Source organism: Eleginops maclovinus, chromosome 6 (assembly GCF_036324505.1).
Source record: "Eleginops maclovinus isolate JMC-PN-2008 ecotype Puerto Natales chromosome 6, JC_Emac_rtc_rv5, whole genome shotgun sequence".
In the NCBI taxonomy this organism is placed as follows: domain Eukaryota; kingdom Metazoa; phylum Chordata; class Actinopteri; order Perciformes; family Eleginopidae; genus Eleginops; species Eleginops maclovinus.
Window position 1 is genome coordinate 11,243,847 of NC_086354.1, and position 17,871 is coordinate 11,261,717.

Genomic DNA, 17,871 nt, shown 5'->3' on the forward strand with positions numbered 1-17,871 from the left:
TGAAACACGAGATGCTGTTGGTCGTACTGTTGTGTGAATGCTGAAGCTATATTAAGGTCTCTACATGTTATAATCTATGACTCAGACCATGATTTGGAAATAACAGAAGCCTAGCCGTGCTGCGTATGGATAAATCCATGGCGCTGTCGGTGGTGCTGAAGTATCAGATGGATTTGTAATTGCATTTTTTACTCTCGGGTCCTGCCCCTCTGTGGGTTAAGATCTATACAATTCACTCAACTATTTACTATAAAAAACTATAATTAGCCTATAGACTCTGTAGAGTAGTGCCACCTACACGAACAAAATGACACCTACACAGGCAACGAAGAGAAAAGCCTTTTGAGATTTTTTTATATTTACACGATCATTCACCAGCGTCTGTGCTGTTGAAAGTTTATGTCCCTCAATGACACAAATATTTTAGGGGGTGTCCTAGAGCAATGTGGCTCTCCGATTGGGCTTTACCCCCGGTTAAAAATGAACAAATCAAAGACTGCTGATGTCAAACTTGCAAAACTAAAATGACCAAAAGATGATTCAAAAGGTATTTGGTTTTACTTTATATAACAATACTTGAAAGAGTTAACTACTCCATCATCCACCGTGAGAGTGCCACAAACTGCATGAACTATGCATCCACACAAGAACAGGCTTTGTTATTCAACGCCAATGCCCTTTTTGTTATTTCACTATTTCATATTTGCAAAGCTGCTCTTATTGTTGATACATTTAGTTTATATTTAGTTATACTTAGTTTATACTTAGTTTATACTTAGTTTATACTTAGTTATTGTAGTTTATATTTAGTAATATGTGATGTATATATAGTGTATATTTAGTAGTTTAGTTATATTGAGTGTATATTTCTCCTTCCTTCTTTGTATTGAACTGTTGCACCTCAATTTCCCTCGGGATAAATAAAGCTTCTTGAATCTTGAACAGACATGGTAAGTACTGTGTTTTACTGACGACAGTAGATGTAAGTAGGGAACATTTCGCATCACCTCATTTCCTTTCCACATGAAGAAATATTCGTCATTGTTCTGCCCTTAAGTCTCTTCCTTCATCTCCCTGACAAATGAATGTAGAAAGGTTTTCATCAAGAAAAGGTCTTTCTGATTCACAAGTGTGAACAAAACTGAAACTTCGGATTGCCTGTGTCTTGATTTGCAGACAGTACGAGATTTCATAAAAGAAAGAACAGGATAGAAGAAGAGGAAAAGGACACAACAATTTGAATTGTAGATCTTTCATATGCATTAACAAATATGACCTATTGTAAATAAGCAATCAGGGCTACTTTAAATTAAACAACTCGATAAAGACAAATTAAAGTCTACAGTGCTTCAGAATTTTGCACATTTTAACTTGTTTTTCTTCTTCTTTTCTGTTTAGATCTTTGACCAATGGCTGTTCAGACCTTTTCATACATCTTATATCAAGTGTGAGGTCCAAAGTGTTATATATATACTGTATATTTTTTTTGTATTAGTTTTTTGTGAGACAAAATGCAATGGATCCATCATGTAAGGGTTTGATATTTCAAGACTATAAAAAAAGCTATAACTTGTTGTAGACTGCTGCTCTAAATAACAATAATAATGGCTGCACTTCTTTAAGGTTCTTCAAGCTCATTGACTACTCTATTCTACATGAAAGCTGAATGCAACAGAGCCTTTATAAAAATAATATTATCCACGTGCTTCTCCTGCTTGAGCGATTCAAAACCGAAAAGGTCAACAGGATTATTATAATTGTAAAAATAAATGAATATAGCGCTCGTAGAAGTGCATTAGAATATTTATCCTGACTTTTCTTACTTCACTGTGTGCTAAAAGCTTGCTCAAATAGTAGCACAATGTCCTTATACTTTAATGGCAACTAGTATTAAACGTACTGATAATACGCTGTTGAGATTTTATTATCAACATAAAACTGCCCCCTCCTGTAAATGCCTGCTTGGCACTTCCTTAGTAGCATATTTCAATACTGTAGTGTGATGTTGCTGTGAAATTGCAAATCCACTTTCCACGACAAATGACATAAGATGGCAAACAGCTTTTTTTCCCTAAAAAATAAACCCCCAAACAAAACCATTTGCTTGTTAACCTTGTATGTTGACACATGTCTTCTATTTTGCTTTCAGGCCAGTGAAAATACGGTCTTTTATGCCACACGTCTCATCGTTATGTTGTTGATTGTAGGGAAAAGAGGATGGAGAAATGAGAGACTCTGAAAGGCAATCTTGCTCGCTAATGGCCTGCAAAGTTATCAGTTGCGGCTTAGTGAAGCTTAAAGCGGCTTCATTGGGATGTAATAGCTGGCAAAGTTGTCCTCCATTCACTCTAGCTAATCCTTCCTTCAGGGCTTTCTCTAACAATCAGAGATTCATGGAAAGAGGCAGAAAGAGAGGCCTGTATGAAGCAAGGAAGAAAATGATGATGACAAAAAGGAAATTGCAATCGGGCACAGGATGAAAAGAAATTTAAACGGCAAAAAGTGCCATCAGGATCGAAGCTTTGGGTGATACTGTTGAGTGTTATGAGCGCGATTTAGGCAAGCTGCAGAACGGATCACTACCGTCTCATTCTGCCCTCCTGTAAAGACCTTTTATATAATTATTCAAGTCATAAACATGGCAGCAGGGTAGCTCTTATTCATTCAAATGTGAGCACTATTCGCTTTCGTTCCCTGTCGCTGGAACTGACACACAGAATTTCCCGTTTAATACCCACTCGGATTGTGCCTCTCCATTTCAAAGAAAAAAATACTTGCAGCCCTGAGGCATAAATCTTAATCTCTTTATTTATCTTAACAGAAAGGCTTCTTCTCTCTGTCTGTTTGTACTTCAAATGAAATGTTCAATGTCTTTGGCTTCTGCGTCATTTTCCATGCTTATATTTGATTACACTGTATGCATTTATTGCATGATCTCCTCTCAGTGCTGTACTGCCAAGTTGGAAAAGATATCTTCAAATTACTAGCTCTAAGTAGAGTCCTTTTTTGATGTGGTACAAGCTATATCGTTAAATTAAGTTTAAAAAAATGCTTAAAAACACTCAAAACTGAAAAAAGGGAGGGCCCCGACGTCACTGCTGTTTAGCATCTACTCTCCAATCTCTTTAACATTCGTCCAAAGAAGCCACTTATTTAATGTTTTGTATCTCTAACTCCTTGTTTGGGGGGATTTTACAACAAGCATTTACAGTCCTAATGCAGTTATACCTTAATATGCAGTCAACCAATTACTGAATCAAACAAGCATATCCCCATTTAGCAGAAAGTGGGCATAATCTATTAATTCATGTAATGTGAAGGAAACAAATATCAAATCCACCGGCTGAAAAGGCTGTGACATAAATACCTTTAAACCATCCAAACAACATCATTTAATATCAGTTGAGTCCATTCCTGCCTCATTTTCAGTTCATAAATGCCACACACACACATACACACACACACACACACACACACACACACACACACACACACACACACACACACACACACACACTGACCTTGCCAGCAGGCGCCCACAGTCAGCTGCGTATCAATCTTTGCTGTGTGGATCGGCCAGTCATCCGTCACCAGATAGGGTTCATAGGTAACACCATCCACAAATAGTGTCACTGCAGGGAACTCCACGTTGATCACATAATAGTGCCATTCCTTGTCACAAATCTGTAAACGAGAGAGAGGTTAGGATGTTATTAAGCTACAGTATATGTCCACTCATAAAGGATACATTTGTGGGTGTGGATACAGAAATATTTCCTTTATGAACGCATTGATTGGACATGTATGGCAGTTGCACCACCCTCAACCGTAAGACTCTACAGAGGGTGGTGAAAACTGCTCAGCACATCACCAGGACGGAGCTGCCATCCATGGAGGACCTCTACACCCAGCGGTGTAGGAAGAAGGCCGGTAGGATATTAAAGGACCCCCATCACCCCAGCAACGATCTGTTCTGTCTGCTTCCGTCTGGCAGACAGTACCGCAGCATCCGGACCAAGACCACCAGACTCAGAGACAGTTTTATACCACAGGCTATAAGACTGCTGAACTCCTGAGCTCTGTGAATGTCTACTCACATCTGTTTATAGTACACACATACATATATATATATATAATATATATATATTATACACATCTGCCATACATATCTGTTTATAGTACACATATCTATATATTATACATATCTGCCATATACATCTGTTATACGTAATATATGCATCTGTCCATACCTCCTCATTCAACAGTGTAAAGTGTTTAAATACTCTCAATGTATTCCACATATGTATATATTTCACATCCTCAAATCTTTATTGTTGTTATTGTAAATATTCTTCTCTCTTTTTGCACTATTTTATTTATCTTATCTGCACCATGTATGTTGAGCTGTCGGAGGAGCAGGGGACATACGATTTTCATTGCCAACATATACGTTGTATATGCTGTGCATATGACCAATAAAGCCTTGAAACCTGAAACCTGTACACAAAATTAGGGCATCTTTAAAAATACATTACTCTGGCAACTACATCTCTTTTTGGGGTCTTATTTGGGTTAGGAGCATTTCTCCGTGGAGGATTACGTTTATAGAGATGCTGTTATGAAGATGAGGATGTTTACTCCGAGCATCCAGATGAAACCGGAGGCGCATCCTTGAACGCTCCCCGGCTTTGCTTTCTAGCTTCAATGAGAGAGAGGCAACAAATTCCCCTTCGCTGAATCATTTGCTCCCTGTCGTTAGATTGCTAATGAGGTTTCCCTCTAATGAGCTGTTCATTAAACGCATGCAATGAGCGACAAACATGGCTGTGGAGCCCCTGGCATCTTTTTATAAGCCATCACAGACATACTCTGACTATCTGTAAGTACACACACATACCTTATAAAAACTTTGCCACAACAATATGTTGAAACATGTTACTTTACCATTATGGATTTAAAGCTAAAACTAACAATTAAAGCCAGAGATGACTGAAATTAATAAATAGTTAACAGATAAACATGAGGATTCATATTTTGTTAATTGACAAATTGATTTGGGTTATTGATTCCTGTTAATGAGAAATTAGCAATACTTTTTCACCGTCACAAATGATGAATGACTACAACATTGCATGCTTTAAAGCAACAGCACATCGGTGGCACAGTGCCTGTGTTCTGAATCTGATGCTGTCGACTTAAAACCACTAAACTGCAGGTGTACTTCCTTAAAGTGATAAAACAGTACGAAATACATTAGCAACTGAGTTCAGTCTTAAAGGATTATTGTTGCTCCTCTAATGGCCATTGCATTTGTGTTCCTGTAATCAGTCAGGTGTAAAGGACTCAGATGACTAAACATCAAACATCCATCCATTTGCATTGGAGAGGAGAATATCTGCTCATTGAAGCTGCACAGAGAGAAACATCAGGAAAGCATACAACAACCAGATTGTTTTTTTCTTTGTTAGATCTCTTTCTAAGGCTCAGTGGCACTTCACGCACACGCACGCATGCACACAGCTAGCACGGCAAAAAACAAAAACAACTACTTTAAATCTTAACTTCCAGCAAGAACAGCAAAAGACATTTCCACTTGCTGTGGTATGGAGTTACTTCTTTCACACAGTGGGACTGATTGATTAACCCTTAATCTCTTATCTTGTTCCTCCCAATCCTCCTCTCGCTGTGCTTCTTTGATTGTGGAGTAGGTTCAGAACTGAATGAAATAAAAGGCAGGGCACGAACAAACAACACCATCAATGTCAATATTTTTGTTGTCTAGAAAAGCATGCGCAATGATGAGGGAAAACCCTTCCCGGCAAGTCAAACTACTGCATGAATATCAATGCATAGACAATGAAAGGAAATGCTCTTTTGGTTTTGCTTTACTATGCAGCAACATGACTTAATAATAAAATAAAAACACAATATTTTTTTTGACACGTTATCTCTACCGAGTGGCTTCTATCACTTATGTGCACTTACTGTATGTGGCTACAGTAATTACAGAAAGCCCTGAATCCAATCCAGCTGCAGCACTCGATTTGTTTATGTTGTTGACTGTCTAAACTTGAGAAATCATACTCTCAACCTTACAAATGCATGCACACACACATCATTAGTGACTACCATCAGCAGGACCCTCTCTGCCGCTGAGGAATGTTTGTATTCACACTGCTCGTCTGAAGGCACATTAGTCAGCGGGAGCTTGAAAGTATTTCTCCTCTGCAACAGTGTAACAACACAGTGAATACTGAAATAAGTAAGGAGCCTGTCCCCGAGCAGGTTGCAGGTATGCTTATGATGAACAGAATCACCAAAGAAGTCCCAAAAACCAGAAAGAGAGGGACTGCAGGAGAGGCAGGCAGACAGGCACTGAGTCTATGCCCCTGCTAATTATTTTTAAAATACATATGTTCTCCATTTTAAGCTCCCATTTAACTCAAATTGATGTTTTCCAACACTCAAACCAGAATATTCTTCCATGGGAGGCTTACTTGGTGCACTTACAGAGGATAGTGATCTCGCTCCCATTTCCAAAGATGACTATTTTCTTCACCTGTTGTTGGATTAAAACATTTCTTGGGTTGAAATGTCAACATTTTTCTAAAACGTTTTATCTTTCTTCCTTTCATCACTCAGAATGCCACAGTACAGTTAAGAGGTACGGCCTAATGGAGCATTTCAGTAGACTACAGCACACCTGAGGGGGCAGGATGTTTGTTCATCAGTGAACAAAGATTACAAATGTTAACTGAACAGGCTGAGGACTGCAATGAGATGCTAGGAAACAGCAGGCCTTTTGACATGTCATATTAGAAAAACAACAGATGTAATTGATGCCACCCATGCAGTGCCACGGTCTTGTGAATAAGCACACAGAGGAAACTGAGCCTTCATTAATGTAATCTGTCTTTAGAAAGTGATGCTGCAGGGAATTGTAGGACAGCAATATTTCCTTTCCCTCACTCAAGGATGGGCCAGGGTACTCTGGGTACTCTTATCATCGCTGCCACTTAGATACTTCCAGGTCAGTTCACTCAGTTAGGTACCTTCCTTAGAAAAAAAGACTATCTTAGCCTGTGAGAACAAGGTCAAAGTGATGGCAAGGAGAGGTATTTTACTCATCCTCCAAATGAGGGTACATGATGTTTTGTATTTGGAGATTCCTATATACTATATCCTTGACATCTCTAGGATAGATAACTTCCTTGCTTTTTAGAGCTGTGATGGTTCGGATCAAGAATGGCACAATTGGTATCGAGACATTTTCTGATCATTCCTCTCTCATTTTAGCCATCTCCTGTCTTTATAAAGATTCAGATTTCAAATGCTGCCAACCAAACCCTAACTTAAGGAGTCACATCCCTCTGCCGAGTATATTACAATGCAATAGAAGTGTTTTATTGCTGAGAATAAAACACAGGAGATAAGCCCGTCTATCTTTGGGAAATCTGCCACGGCGTATTTACGAGAGGCTATTACATCTTATACATCAGCATTAAAGAAAGAAGACCTTTAGAGCCAATTGGACCTAGACAGTATAGAGACTGAATTTAGGTTGTCACCCAAAGGATCTCTGGCAAAACAATTAGGTGCTGTCGGCTGTGAGCTAGACTAACTACTAACAAGGAACAAAGAGTCCCGAATCTTTTTCTGTGTGGAACATTGGTTATAGGATTCAGGTAATGAATTAGAGAGGCCTATTTTGCCTATTGCTAGTAGGAAAATCAAACTCAACCTCTTATTCACAAATAGCAATGGGACATTTCGTATTTGCTGACATAAACAGAATAATGAGGACATTCTGCGGGCTGCTGAGAAGCCCTTTAATGGGGTCAAGTTTATTTTGATGCATTGGGGAGCTATGGGATGGGAGGAGACTTAACATAAAGCAGTGTTCAGATCGGTTGGATTTGATAAACAGTGCCTGACAGGCATGCTTTTTTTGGTCTGCTTTAGCAGTAAAACCACAGGTCAAAGCAATTACACATTTTTATGATGTGAAGGGTATAATGATTTTAATGATATATAATATAATGATTGGTGCATGAATTTCTGTGCTGATGTTTTAGTTTTTGCTGTTGTCTGATCCAAACATAATGATGGCTTACCTTCTGTGAATTTAACTTCCAAGAATAATGTAAGGGAAGCTTTACCTTTAGGCAACACTTCCCTCCCTTTCCTCATCTATTCTGTTTCATACCCCTTTGTGTGAACTACTTTCTCCTGTTCTCCCTACTCCTGCTATCCTCACCTCCACCTCATCGTGTCTTCCTGACTTGCACCTCTCTTCTCTTTCCCTTTTCATCTCCTTTCTACCTATTCACATTCGTCTGCTCTCCTCTCTTCTGCCACTGCTGTGGCACTGCATTATTGATGCAAGCCTATTATGTGTCAGTGTGGTGGTATGGAATGACAACGATAGTGAAAAAAAAGAAAAAGAAAACGTAGAAGAAGGAAAGAAAAGAGCTTTGCTAAAACCCTCAACAGCGTGCACATTAAACATGTCATACAAAAGCAGCTTATTTCTGTTAGGCCCAATCTTAATGTTTGAGGGAGAACAAGTCATGTAAGACTCAACTGTATTATAAAAAATTGCATCAATGAGTTAAGAGTATGTTAATTGGGAGACGCTATATGATTCATGTCGGACGGGAAAATGCTTAACAAAGAGTCATAAATAACATGCCTGCTACTTTATGTCAAAGGTGCTTTGAAATGACCTTTGAATGCAGGAAATCTATTTGTTTGCTATTCCATAAAAAAGTAATTCTCTCCAGTTAATGCAGTAATATAATATCAGTGAATTATTGAAGCTTTACCTTTCAGGTCAGCAGCAGGGAAGGCATTTTTCACCCAAAGTAAACAAGCTGTCAATACATTAGTATGTTGATGGGATGCCTGTCACTCTGCATGTCTGCTGAGTGGTCAATAAGTAGCACATAGTGGCAATAAGCCCCTTGCCGTTCCCCTCTCTCTCTCACACACATACCCCCACACACACACATACCCACACACACACACACACACACACACACACACACACACACACACACACACACACACACACACACACACACACACACACACACACACACACACTGTAAAGACATACCTTTAGACAGATGCATCAGCTGTACATATGGGTAATCGCCTGAAGCAGTCCAAGTACAACTGAGCTTTCAAATGAGGTCATTGGAAAAATAGAAGCCAGAAAATAAATAAACACAGACTGAAGATGTATCCGCTGAAGGCGACACTCAATTCCTTATCTGTTGCTCTATCTTTGTCTGTTTTGCTTTCACAGAAAGTAAAAAATCTGCTTTTCATCATTGCCAGTTGGTGCTTTTTTATACAAAGGACGCTTTATACTGAGTCCTTGTAAGGTTGACTTGCAAAATAACAGTGATTTATAGCCAACAGCATCAATCCAGAAGGTAAATAAACACTGCTATGTCGGAGAACATATGATGGCAACTGAAAGAAAAGCATTTCATACAACAAAAAACATGTCCTTCTGAGATGTTCTCAAAAAGTCTCTGTGTATTACACGATACAGCTTTATTTTTTACATGTGTGGTAGACACACACGGCCTCTTGTTCTAATGAGAACTGCTGTACTGATATTCAAACATTTTTCCGTGAAACTATACGACTCCCTGAATAGGCACTTCAATCTTTCCTGGTAACAAACAGGCAGAGAAGCAACGCAACACCAACGCCATCCAATTAATCTCTTCAGAAAGAAAAGAGGCGCTTCTCATCAACACAGGACAGAAAACCAGCTGCGGCACAACATGCATGGTAATAGCAGGCAGATAAGGCAGATAATTGTATATGCTGTAGGGACAGGCAATGAGGGGAATTTGTGCCACTCCAACCTCTCCACAATGACACTTTGACACAATGATAAATAACGGGGGTCTGCAGCTGTTCTGTGTAATTGACGAAAAGTTTATCTGTAATTCACAGCTCATGACCGGCCCCGTCAACAGCACGGTTATCTTGGATTGCTGTGGATCAGCTGCCATCATGAATAAACCTTTGGCCCTTGGCTAAAGCTTTTCAAATCTCAGACCTGCGAAAACTGAGAAAAATATTGTTTTTTTTGTCTCAACTCCCACACTTCTGTATACATAGATTTGTTTTATCTATAACAACCCTGCCGTGAGTACATAACACATAATTCGAAAGGGGTTTAAATCAATGCCACATACCACACACACTCGCTCTTTATCAGACTGTGCAGGGCAAACTTAGAAAGCTGTTCAAACTGGAAGAAGGTTCAGCATAAGAAGGCCCTGATAGGGAAAATATCCGCTTCTTTACCTGCCTTTAACTCATTCCCCTCTGCTTTGTGTGACTTTGGTTGCATGTTTGACCCACTCTTACCACCTTTGAATTACAGGACATTAAAGAAGAATGATTCTGGATTTGTATAGGACTTTGTGGCTGTGAGTGAATATACAGTATTTTCAACAGCTGGACTAAACTGATAGGCTTACCAGATTCAAGGACAGTGAATAATGTACAAACAGCAGAGAAATCCATCCCCTTCTCTATTATCATGGCTGAAAGGATAAAGGAAAATAGGTATTCCTGTGTGTGTGTGTGTGTGTGTGTGTGTGTGTGTGTGTGTGTGTGTGTGTGTGTGTGTGTGTGTGTGTGTGTGTGTGTGTGTGTGTGTGTGTGTGTGTGTGTGTGTGTGTGTGTGTGTGCAGTTGTGTTCCAAAATACACTGAAAAACCGCAGTGTGGATGTGTTTGTAAAGGTTTCTGTCAGATGTGACATTCCTTCAGTGTGTTTCGATCGACATGGAAAATGGAAACCTTTCTCTCACCCTCTCTCTGCCAGCTTCCTTTCATCCTTCTCTTCCCCTCCCCTCCCCTCTCAGGGTGAGAATTGCAAAATCAATAGAGCTAAATGGAGTTGCTGCGGAAGCCATTGAGTGTCCTTCCTAAGTGCTGGAGGAACAAGGGCACTTAGAAGCAGCTGTGATACCCAGCAGTCACTTCTTCTTCTTCTTCTTCTTTCCTCCCTCCTTTTTCAACAGTCTTAAACTCTGTAAACTCCAGCCCTGTAGTAGCACAAACCCTTATATTATCTTGTGTTTGTCCTAGTTATAACTAAGGACACAGAGCGAAAAAGCATTAATATGTCATTTAAATAATTAAAGTAATATAACTCATTAAGTAACGTTAAAATAAATCCACAAAAGCAACAAGGAAGTAAGAAATATTGAAAAAAAAGTACAGTATATAAAACAAAATCTATATCATAGAGATACAGGAAGTATCAGGGTTTGTTTTAAAGAAGAGATCTAAAAACAAATTATGTATAAAACATGACATTGTGTTATGATCTGGCACAACATGTTTTAAAATGTAAGATATATGAATGTATACTGCATGGATCTATACTACTACTATAGTACTTCATATAACAATGAAATAATGAAAGTCAAAGTTTCATAACTCCTTGTGCTAGGACTGGTACAGTAAATGCCTGAAGAGAGAAATATTTCCTGTAAAATATTGAATCAATATTTCAAACTACCTGCTTCTAGCATTAATATTCAATAAATAGTTTCTGAAGGACTGAAACATTTATTATAAATCTTATATTCAGATAAAACACCTGCCTACAGTGCATTATGTTTGGTAGAATTCAGAGGTTATATAGCAGTGTGTACTGGTATCTGCAGGACAATTGAAGTAGGAAAAGTGCAAAACTGTGCAACAGAAAATACATATTAATATATCATCTTTGAAACTGTAGCAACTTATACGTTGCAATTTCATTCTTTAAAAATCTCTCTACAGGACTGAAAACCTTACTGTAAATTAGTTCAACAACTCTCCAGAAGCGAGACAGATAATAGAGATGCGCTGCTGGGTGAGCTTTTACCCATAACTAAACAGAGTTTCCACTTTGGGCCATTGTGTGAGTGTGTGTGTGTGTGTGTGTGTGTGTGTGTGTGTGTGTGTGTGTGTGTGTGTGTGTGTGTGTGTGTGTGTGTGTGTGTGTGTGTGTGTGTGTGTGTGTGTGTGTGTGTGTGTGTGTGTATGTGAGTGTGTGTGTGTGTGTGTGTGTATGTGAGTGTGTGTTATAATAATAGTGTCTTCTACCCCCTTATCTCATGCAGCACAAGAAAGTGATGGAGGGCCTCCGGTAATTAGAATGGAGAGGCTCTCCTTTCACTACACAAATAATGATAGCCCTTCACCTGATGCAGAATATCACCCTGAATCTATGCTCTCTCACACACACACACACACACACACACACACACACACACATAGCTCACCTGCTCCAGTTTCCAGTGGAACTCGGCGGGTCTGAAAGTGTCCACCTGGGTGAAATCTCTTCTGAGCAGGAACACCAGGCGGCAGTTGTGGACATACAGAGAGTAATGATGGCGGTTCATCTCTGCGGTGGCAAGATCACAAACACACATGGTCACACAAAGACGCATTCACACAGGTAAACATTATCCAGCATATGAATCAATACATACATAGCATTCTACTGAGACGACTATAAACTGATGTACCCGCTGCTTTAGATTTTTCATCTAGACTATCATTGATTTTGGGGGCATCCAAAAAAAGTCATACAGCCCAACTGGTGTCTGTATTTGACGGCAAACAAAAAGGTAGGTCCCCTTTATCTGCTTTTACAATACACTGAATCAGCTTAGCTGTGGGTGTTAAACTGATTCTCTTTTGAACACCATTCTTTCTCTCTGAAATGGAAATGAATGTTGGTTATTTTATAATTGTATAACTGCAGATTGAAACGATCACTTCTGCCTTGTGGTTGTATGCCTACACCAGGTCAAGAGGCAGTTTATATCTTTGTGAAATCATCTCATTTAATCATATTAGACATACTGTATACATGTACCAAAAAGCCTTACGGTATGTGTTTTGTGAGGTCACAGTGACCTTGACTTTTGATGCCCAAATTCTAATCAGTTCAACTTCTAGTCCAAGTAGACCTTTATGGCATGCTGAACTATCACGCTCACAAGACTGGGACAGACGGAAAACCCGAAAACATAATGTAAAAAGCAATACTGTGAAAATGTAAGATCTTTTTGTTAAAGTAAAAAATGTCGAAAGCATGTGGAAAATAAGAGGACAATTTTCAATGTCTGGGGATAGTAACTGCTCTGTAGTCCTGGGGCTCAGTGTTTACATTGTTTTACCATTTCCTTCAGGTTGGGTTATAATTCAGTGAAATCATTTATTGTCTCTATAGCACATATCACTTTTCTAAAATATGTCAGTGTTACAAATATAATCTTTTTTAGATAAAGGCTTTTTGGTGAAAAAATAAACAACGCATTTTATCTAGAGCGGAGAATGTCAAATAACTTTTCAACAGTCGAATGGCATGTTTTGCACAAACACTGACTGCATAGCACAAGAAAACTAAGCCTTTGTACAGTCATTTTTTTCCACGCGTGATAAAATAGTAAATTGGGTAAATCCAGCATTATAGTTTTCATCAGAGTAGACAAACATTCTGATGCAGGGTCACACAGCCATGGGCACAAATAGACAGAAAGACCCAAATACAATTCAAATCTCTTATAATCTGCTTAGTGCAGCATAAACTCCTAATAGCTGGCTGTAATCATGAAGCATTTTCCAACAATTTCAGTGTGAGTTTCATATGTTGATCCCAAGGGTGAACAATTACATCAGATTTACATCTATGACCCATTATTAGTTAACCAGGGAGAGTTTGTGTAATGGAGAGATTGTGGTGCAAGAGGTAATTGGATTATCATGATTTTATTTTTCTATCTTTTTTTACATAAGGATTTTCTCCACAAAGCGTCCGCCTGAACTACAATGACTAGACGACCTTCAGCCGGATTCTCATTGAAGCATCCACCTGACCAAGGTATTATTGAACAAGACTTTCTGACTTTCTTTCAAGACAGTTTCTGAAGGACTGAAACATTTATTATAAATCTTATATTCAGATAAAACACCTGCCTACAGTGCATTATGTTTGGTAGAATTCAGAGGTTATATAGCAGTGTGTACTGGTATCTGCAGGACAATTGAAGTAGGAAAAGTGCAAAACTGTGCAACAGAAAATACATATTAATATATCATCTTTGAAACTGTAGCAACTTATACGTTGCAATTTCATTCTTTAAAAATCTCTCTACAGGACTGAAAACCGTAAACTGTAAATTAGTTCAACAACTCTCCAGAAGCGAGACAGATAATAGAGATGCGCTGCTGGGTGAGCTTTTACCCATAACTAAACAGAGTTTCCACTTTGGGCCATTGTGTGTGTGTGTGAGTGTGTGTGTGTGTGTGTGTGTGTGTGTGTGTGTGTGTGTGTGTGTGTGTGTGTGTGTGTGCGGGTGTGTGTGTGTGTGTGTGTGTGTGTGTGTGTGTGTGTGTGTGTGTGTGTGTGTGTATGTGAGTGTGTGTTATAATAATAGTGTCTTCTACCCCCTTATCTCATGCAGCACAAGAAAGTGATGGAGGGCCTCCGGTAATTAGAATGGAGAGGCTCTCCTTTCACTACACAAATAATGATAGCCCTTCGCCTGATGCAGAATATCACCCTGAATCTATGCTCTCTCACACACACACACACACACACACACACACACACACACACACACACACACACACACACACACACACACACACACACACACACACACACACACACACACACACACACACACACACACACACACACACACACACACACACACACACACACACACACACACACACACACACACATAGCTCACCTGCTCCAGTTTCCAGTGGAACTCGGCGGGTCTGAAAGTGTCCACCTGGGTGAAATCTCTTCTGAGCAGGAACACCAGGCGGCAGTTGTGGACATACAGAGAGTAATGATGGCGGTTCATCTCTGCGGTGGCAAGATCACAAACACACATGGTCACACAAAGACGCATTCACACAGGTAAACATTATCCAGCATATGAATCAATACATACATAGCATTCTACTGAGACGACTATAAACTGATGTACCCGCTGCTTTAGATTTTTCATCTAGACTATCATTGATTTTGGGGGCATCCAAAAAAAGTCATACAGCCCAACTGGTGTCTGTATTTGACGGCAAACAAAAAGGTAGGTCCCCTTTATCTGCTTTTACAATACACTGAATCAGCTTAGCTGTGGGTGTTAAACTGATTCTCTTTTGAACACCATTCTTTCTCTCTGAAATGGAAATGAATGTTGGTTATTTTATAATTGTATAACTGCAGATTGAAACTATCACTTCTGCCTTGTGGTTGTATGCCTACACCAGGTCAAGAGGCAGTTTATATCTTTGTGAAATCATCACATTTAATCATATTAGACATACTGTATACATGTACCAAAAAGCCTTACGGTATGTGTTTTGTGAGGTCACAGTGACCTTGACTTTTGATGCCCAAATTCTAATCAGTTCAACTTCTAGTCCAAGTAGACCTTTATGGCATGCTGAACTATCACGCTCACAAGACTGGGACAGACGGAAAACCCGAAAACATAATGTAAAAAGCAATACTGTGAAAATGTAAGATCTTTTTGTTAAAGTAAAAAATGTCGAAAGCATGTGGAAAATAAGAGGACAATTTTCAATGTCTGGGGATAGTAACTGCTCTGTAGTCTGGGGGCTCAGTGTTTACATTATTTTACCATTTCCTTCAGGTTGGGTTATAATTCAGTGAAATCATTTATTGTCTCTATAGCACATATCACTTTTCTAAAATATGTCAGTGTTACAAATATAATCTTTTTTAGATAAAGGCTTTTTGGGTGAAAAAATAAACAAGCATTTTATCTAGAGCGGAGAATGTCAAATAACTTTTGCAACAGTCAGTAATGGCATGTTGCTATCATGTAATGCTTTACTAATCACAGTAAGAGTTATTTTGTCCTTTTTCTCCCACCTTAAATTCTCTAAGCCCAGGCCAGACAAATGACGGGATAAAATAGATGGGTGTTTTTTCACAGTATTGGTGATCTGGCGTTCACACTGAACCTTCTGGTAACATTCACATCCTTAAGCCAAAAAGTTTCAAATGAAAAAAGGGTTTATAAGTTTGTAGTGGCTCAACACGAACAGCTCTGCAGTTTTGCATTACAAGATCAGACTGCACATTTCGTAAGCTAATAAGCCATCTGTGAGACCATTGTGAGAGCGTGCAATGTGCAGATGGCTTGCTTAATTACACAGTTCAGGCAGCTCAGTACAGTTTTGCAGCCGGGAAAAAGTTTGAAGTTTGAAAGAGCACTTGCAATTGTTGACTGAAGCCTGGGTTTAATTCTATTGTTATTTTTTTTTAAAACAATGTTTTTATTCTTGTTTTGTTTAAAGTGTTATTATAATACGGAGTCAATTTTGAAAAACGTGTAAATTATTCCAGTATGTCAGACTTTATTAGTCTAATGTACTACCAATTTAAACAGAAGTGCGTCTCAAATATTGGAAAATTGAACTATGGAGATGGATTTTTTTAACAATGAAGAAATTGTTTCCTTACCAGTCTTGTCGGAGTTACACAGTAAGGTTTCCTTCTCAGCTCTGAGGCCCGGACTGGGACCGTGTTTCATCCATGTTGCTATGGTGAACTGGTCTGTCAGGTTTTGGGGCACCACGTGGTCCGGGACATTAGCAGCCTGACGTCCCTCGAACCTGTAGATGAGATCGCTGTCACGGCTGCTGTCAGTCAGCAGAGACACTGTCCAGTTTGTGGCAGGGCTGGAGGCAGGAAGTAGGTCTGTGCTGCCCGATGCTGCTCCTGGAAAAGCCAATCACAAGATACAACACTGTAAAGGCAGCTACTAGAGAAACAAGCTGGAGACAAACTGCCTCTCTACCATAAACTCAATTTGTGTGCCCTTTACTGTTGCATGATCATTGATTTCCAACACGGTATGATCAACAATTTAAATTCCGGTTTGTGAGCTGCCTAACAGATGCTTATAATTGTTTTGTTTTGAGAAGTTTAAATAATGATGAGGTGTAGGAAAGTGTTTTTACAAACCCAAATAAGTTTGAATTTCTCGAAAAGGAATATTATAAATGAGTCTCCAGAAGTTGATATGGCAATTGAAATATTCAAATGAATACAGTGCAGAGGATAAGTTGTCAAGAGTTAATATCTTCTTAGAATATATTTGTTTCATTATTATCACCTCTTGCTCCCTCACAACACTCAACTCTCAAATTGCATCACACTATTCAAACAAGGAATTTAATTAAACGTGTTTTCTCTTTACTTACCGCACAGCTTTTGCAGAGACTTCTCAGTGTATGTTTCCCGATCACAGCCCTTCCCGATGTGATTGGTCTGGAGCTCTACCATTGCTTTCACTCCAGACAGGAGACCCCCGCATGTTTCCAAGTGCATCTTGGGAAACAGCTGTCTGCTTCCAGTCCCTGGCTCATAGTCCACCCGCTTGTTCCAACCTTTAAGGGCCAACGTTAGTTTAGTAGTTATTAGTTGAGTCATGTCGGTGGTGTCAAATGTTGCAATTATAGATAACTTGGTAACACATTTTTTTTTTGGCTTTTAATCAAAAGAAATTAGGCTTGTTTTATGCTTTTAATTCTTAATATTTGCCTTAATTATTTGTATTTGTCTTTATTTCTTGGCTGAATTGAAGATATTCTATTATTATTGCATATATTGTTTTTATACATAAGAACGTGAAAGAATGTGAAATTGTTTTTTCTTTATGTGCTAAAAAATATATACAGGTATATGTAGAATAAATATGTGACCTAGAGGTCTGTGGCTAATGTACACATTTTATTTCCTCGATCAGTAGCTATTTTATAATATGACATGCTACAAACATCTTAT

General features: G+C 38.9%; 1 protein-coding gene across 2 annotated transcripts in view; it reads right to left on the reverse strand.

Moving 5' to 3' along the window:
* clstn2a (calsyntenin 2a) overlaps positions 1 to 17,871 on the reverse strand; it is a 132,354-nt gene that overhangs the window by 12,506 nt on the left and 101,977 nt on the right. Inside the window, exons 7-10 of one of the 2 annotated variants that reach the window (XM_063885405.1) lie at positions 17,289 to 17,474; positions 16,546 to 16,803; positions 12,311 to 12,432; positions 3,522 to 3,684 (exon numbers count right to left, since the gene is read on the reverse strand). In XM_063885405.1, coding sequence (XP_063741475.1) covers positions 3,522 to 3,684; positions 12,311 to 12,432; positions 16,546 to 16,803; positions 17,289 to 17,474 — 729 coding nt within the window. Of the gene's footprint in view, positions 1 to 3,521; positions 3,685 to 12,310; positions 12,433 to 14,794; positions 14,917 to 16,545; positions 16,804 to 17,288; positions 17,475 to 17,871 lie in introns of both variants that reach the window. The other variant, XM_063885406.1, reaches the window with a different exon arrangement.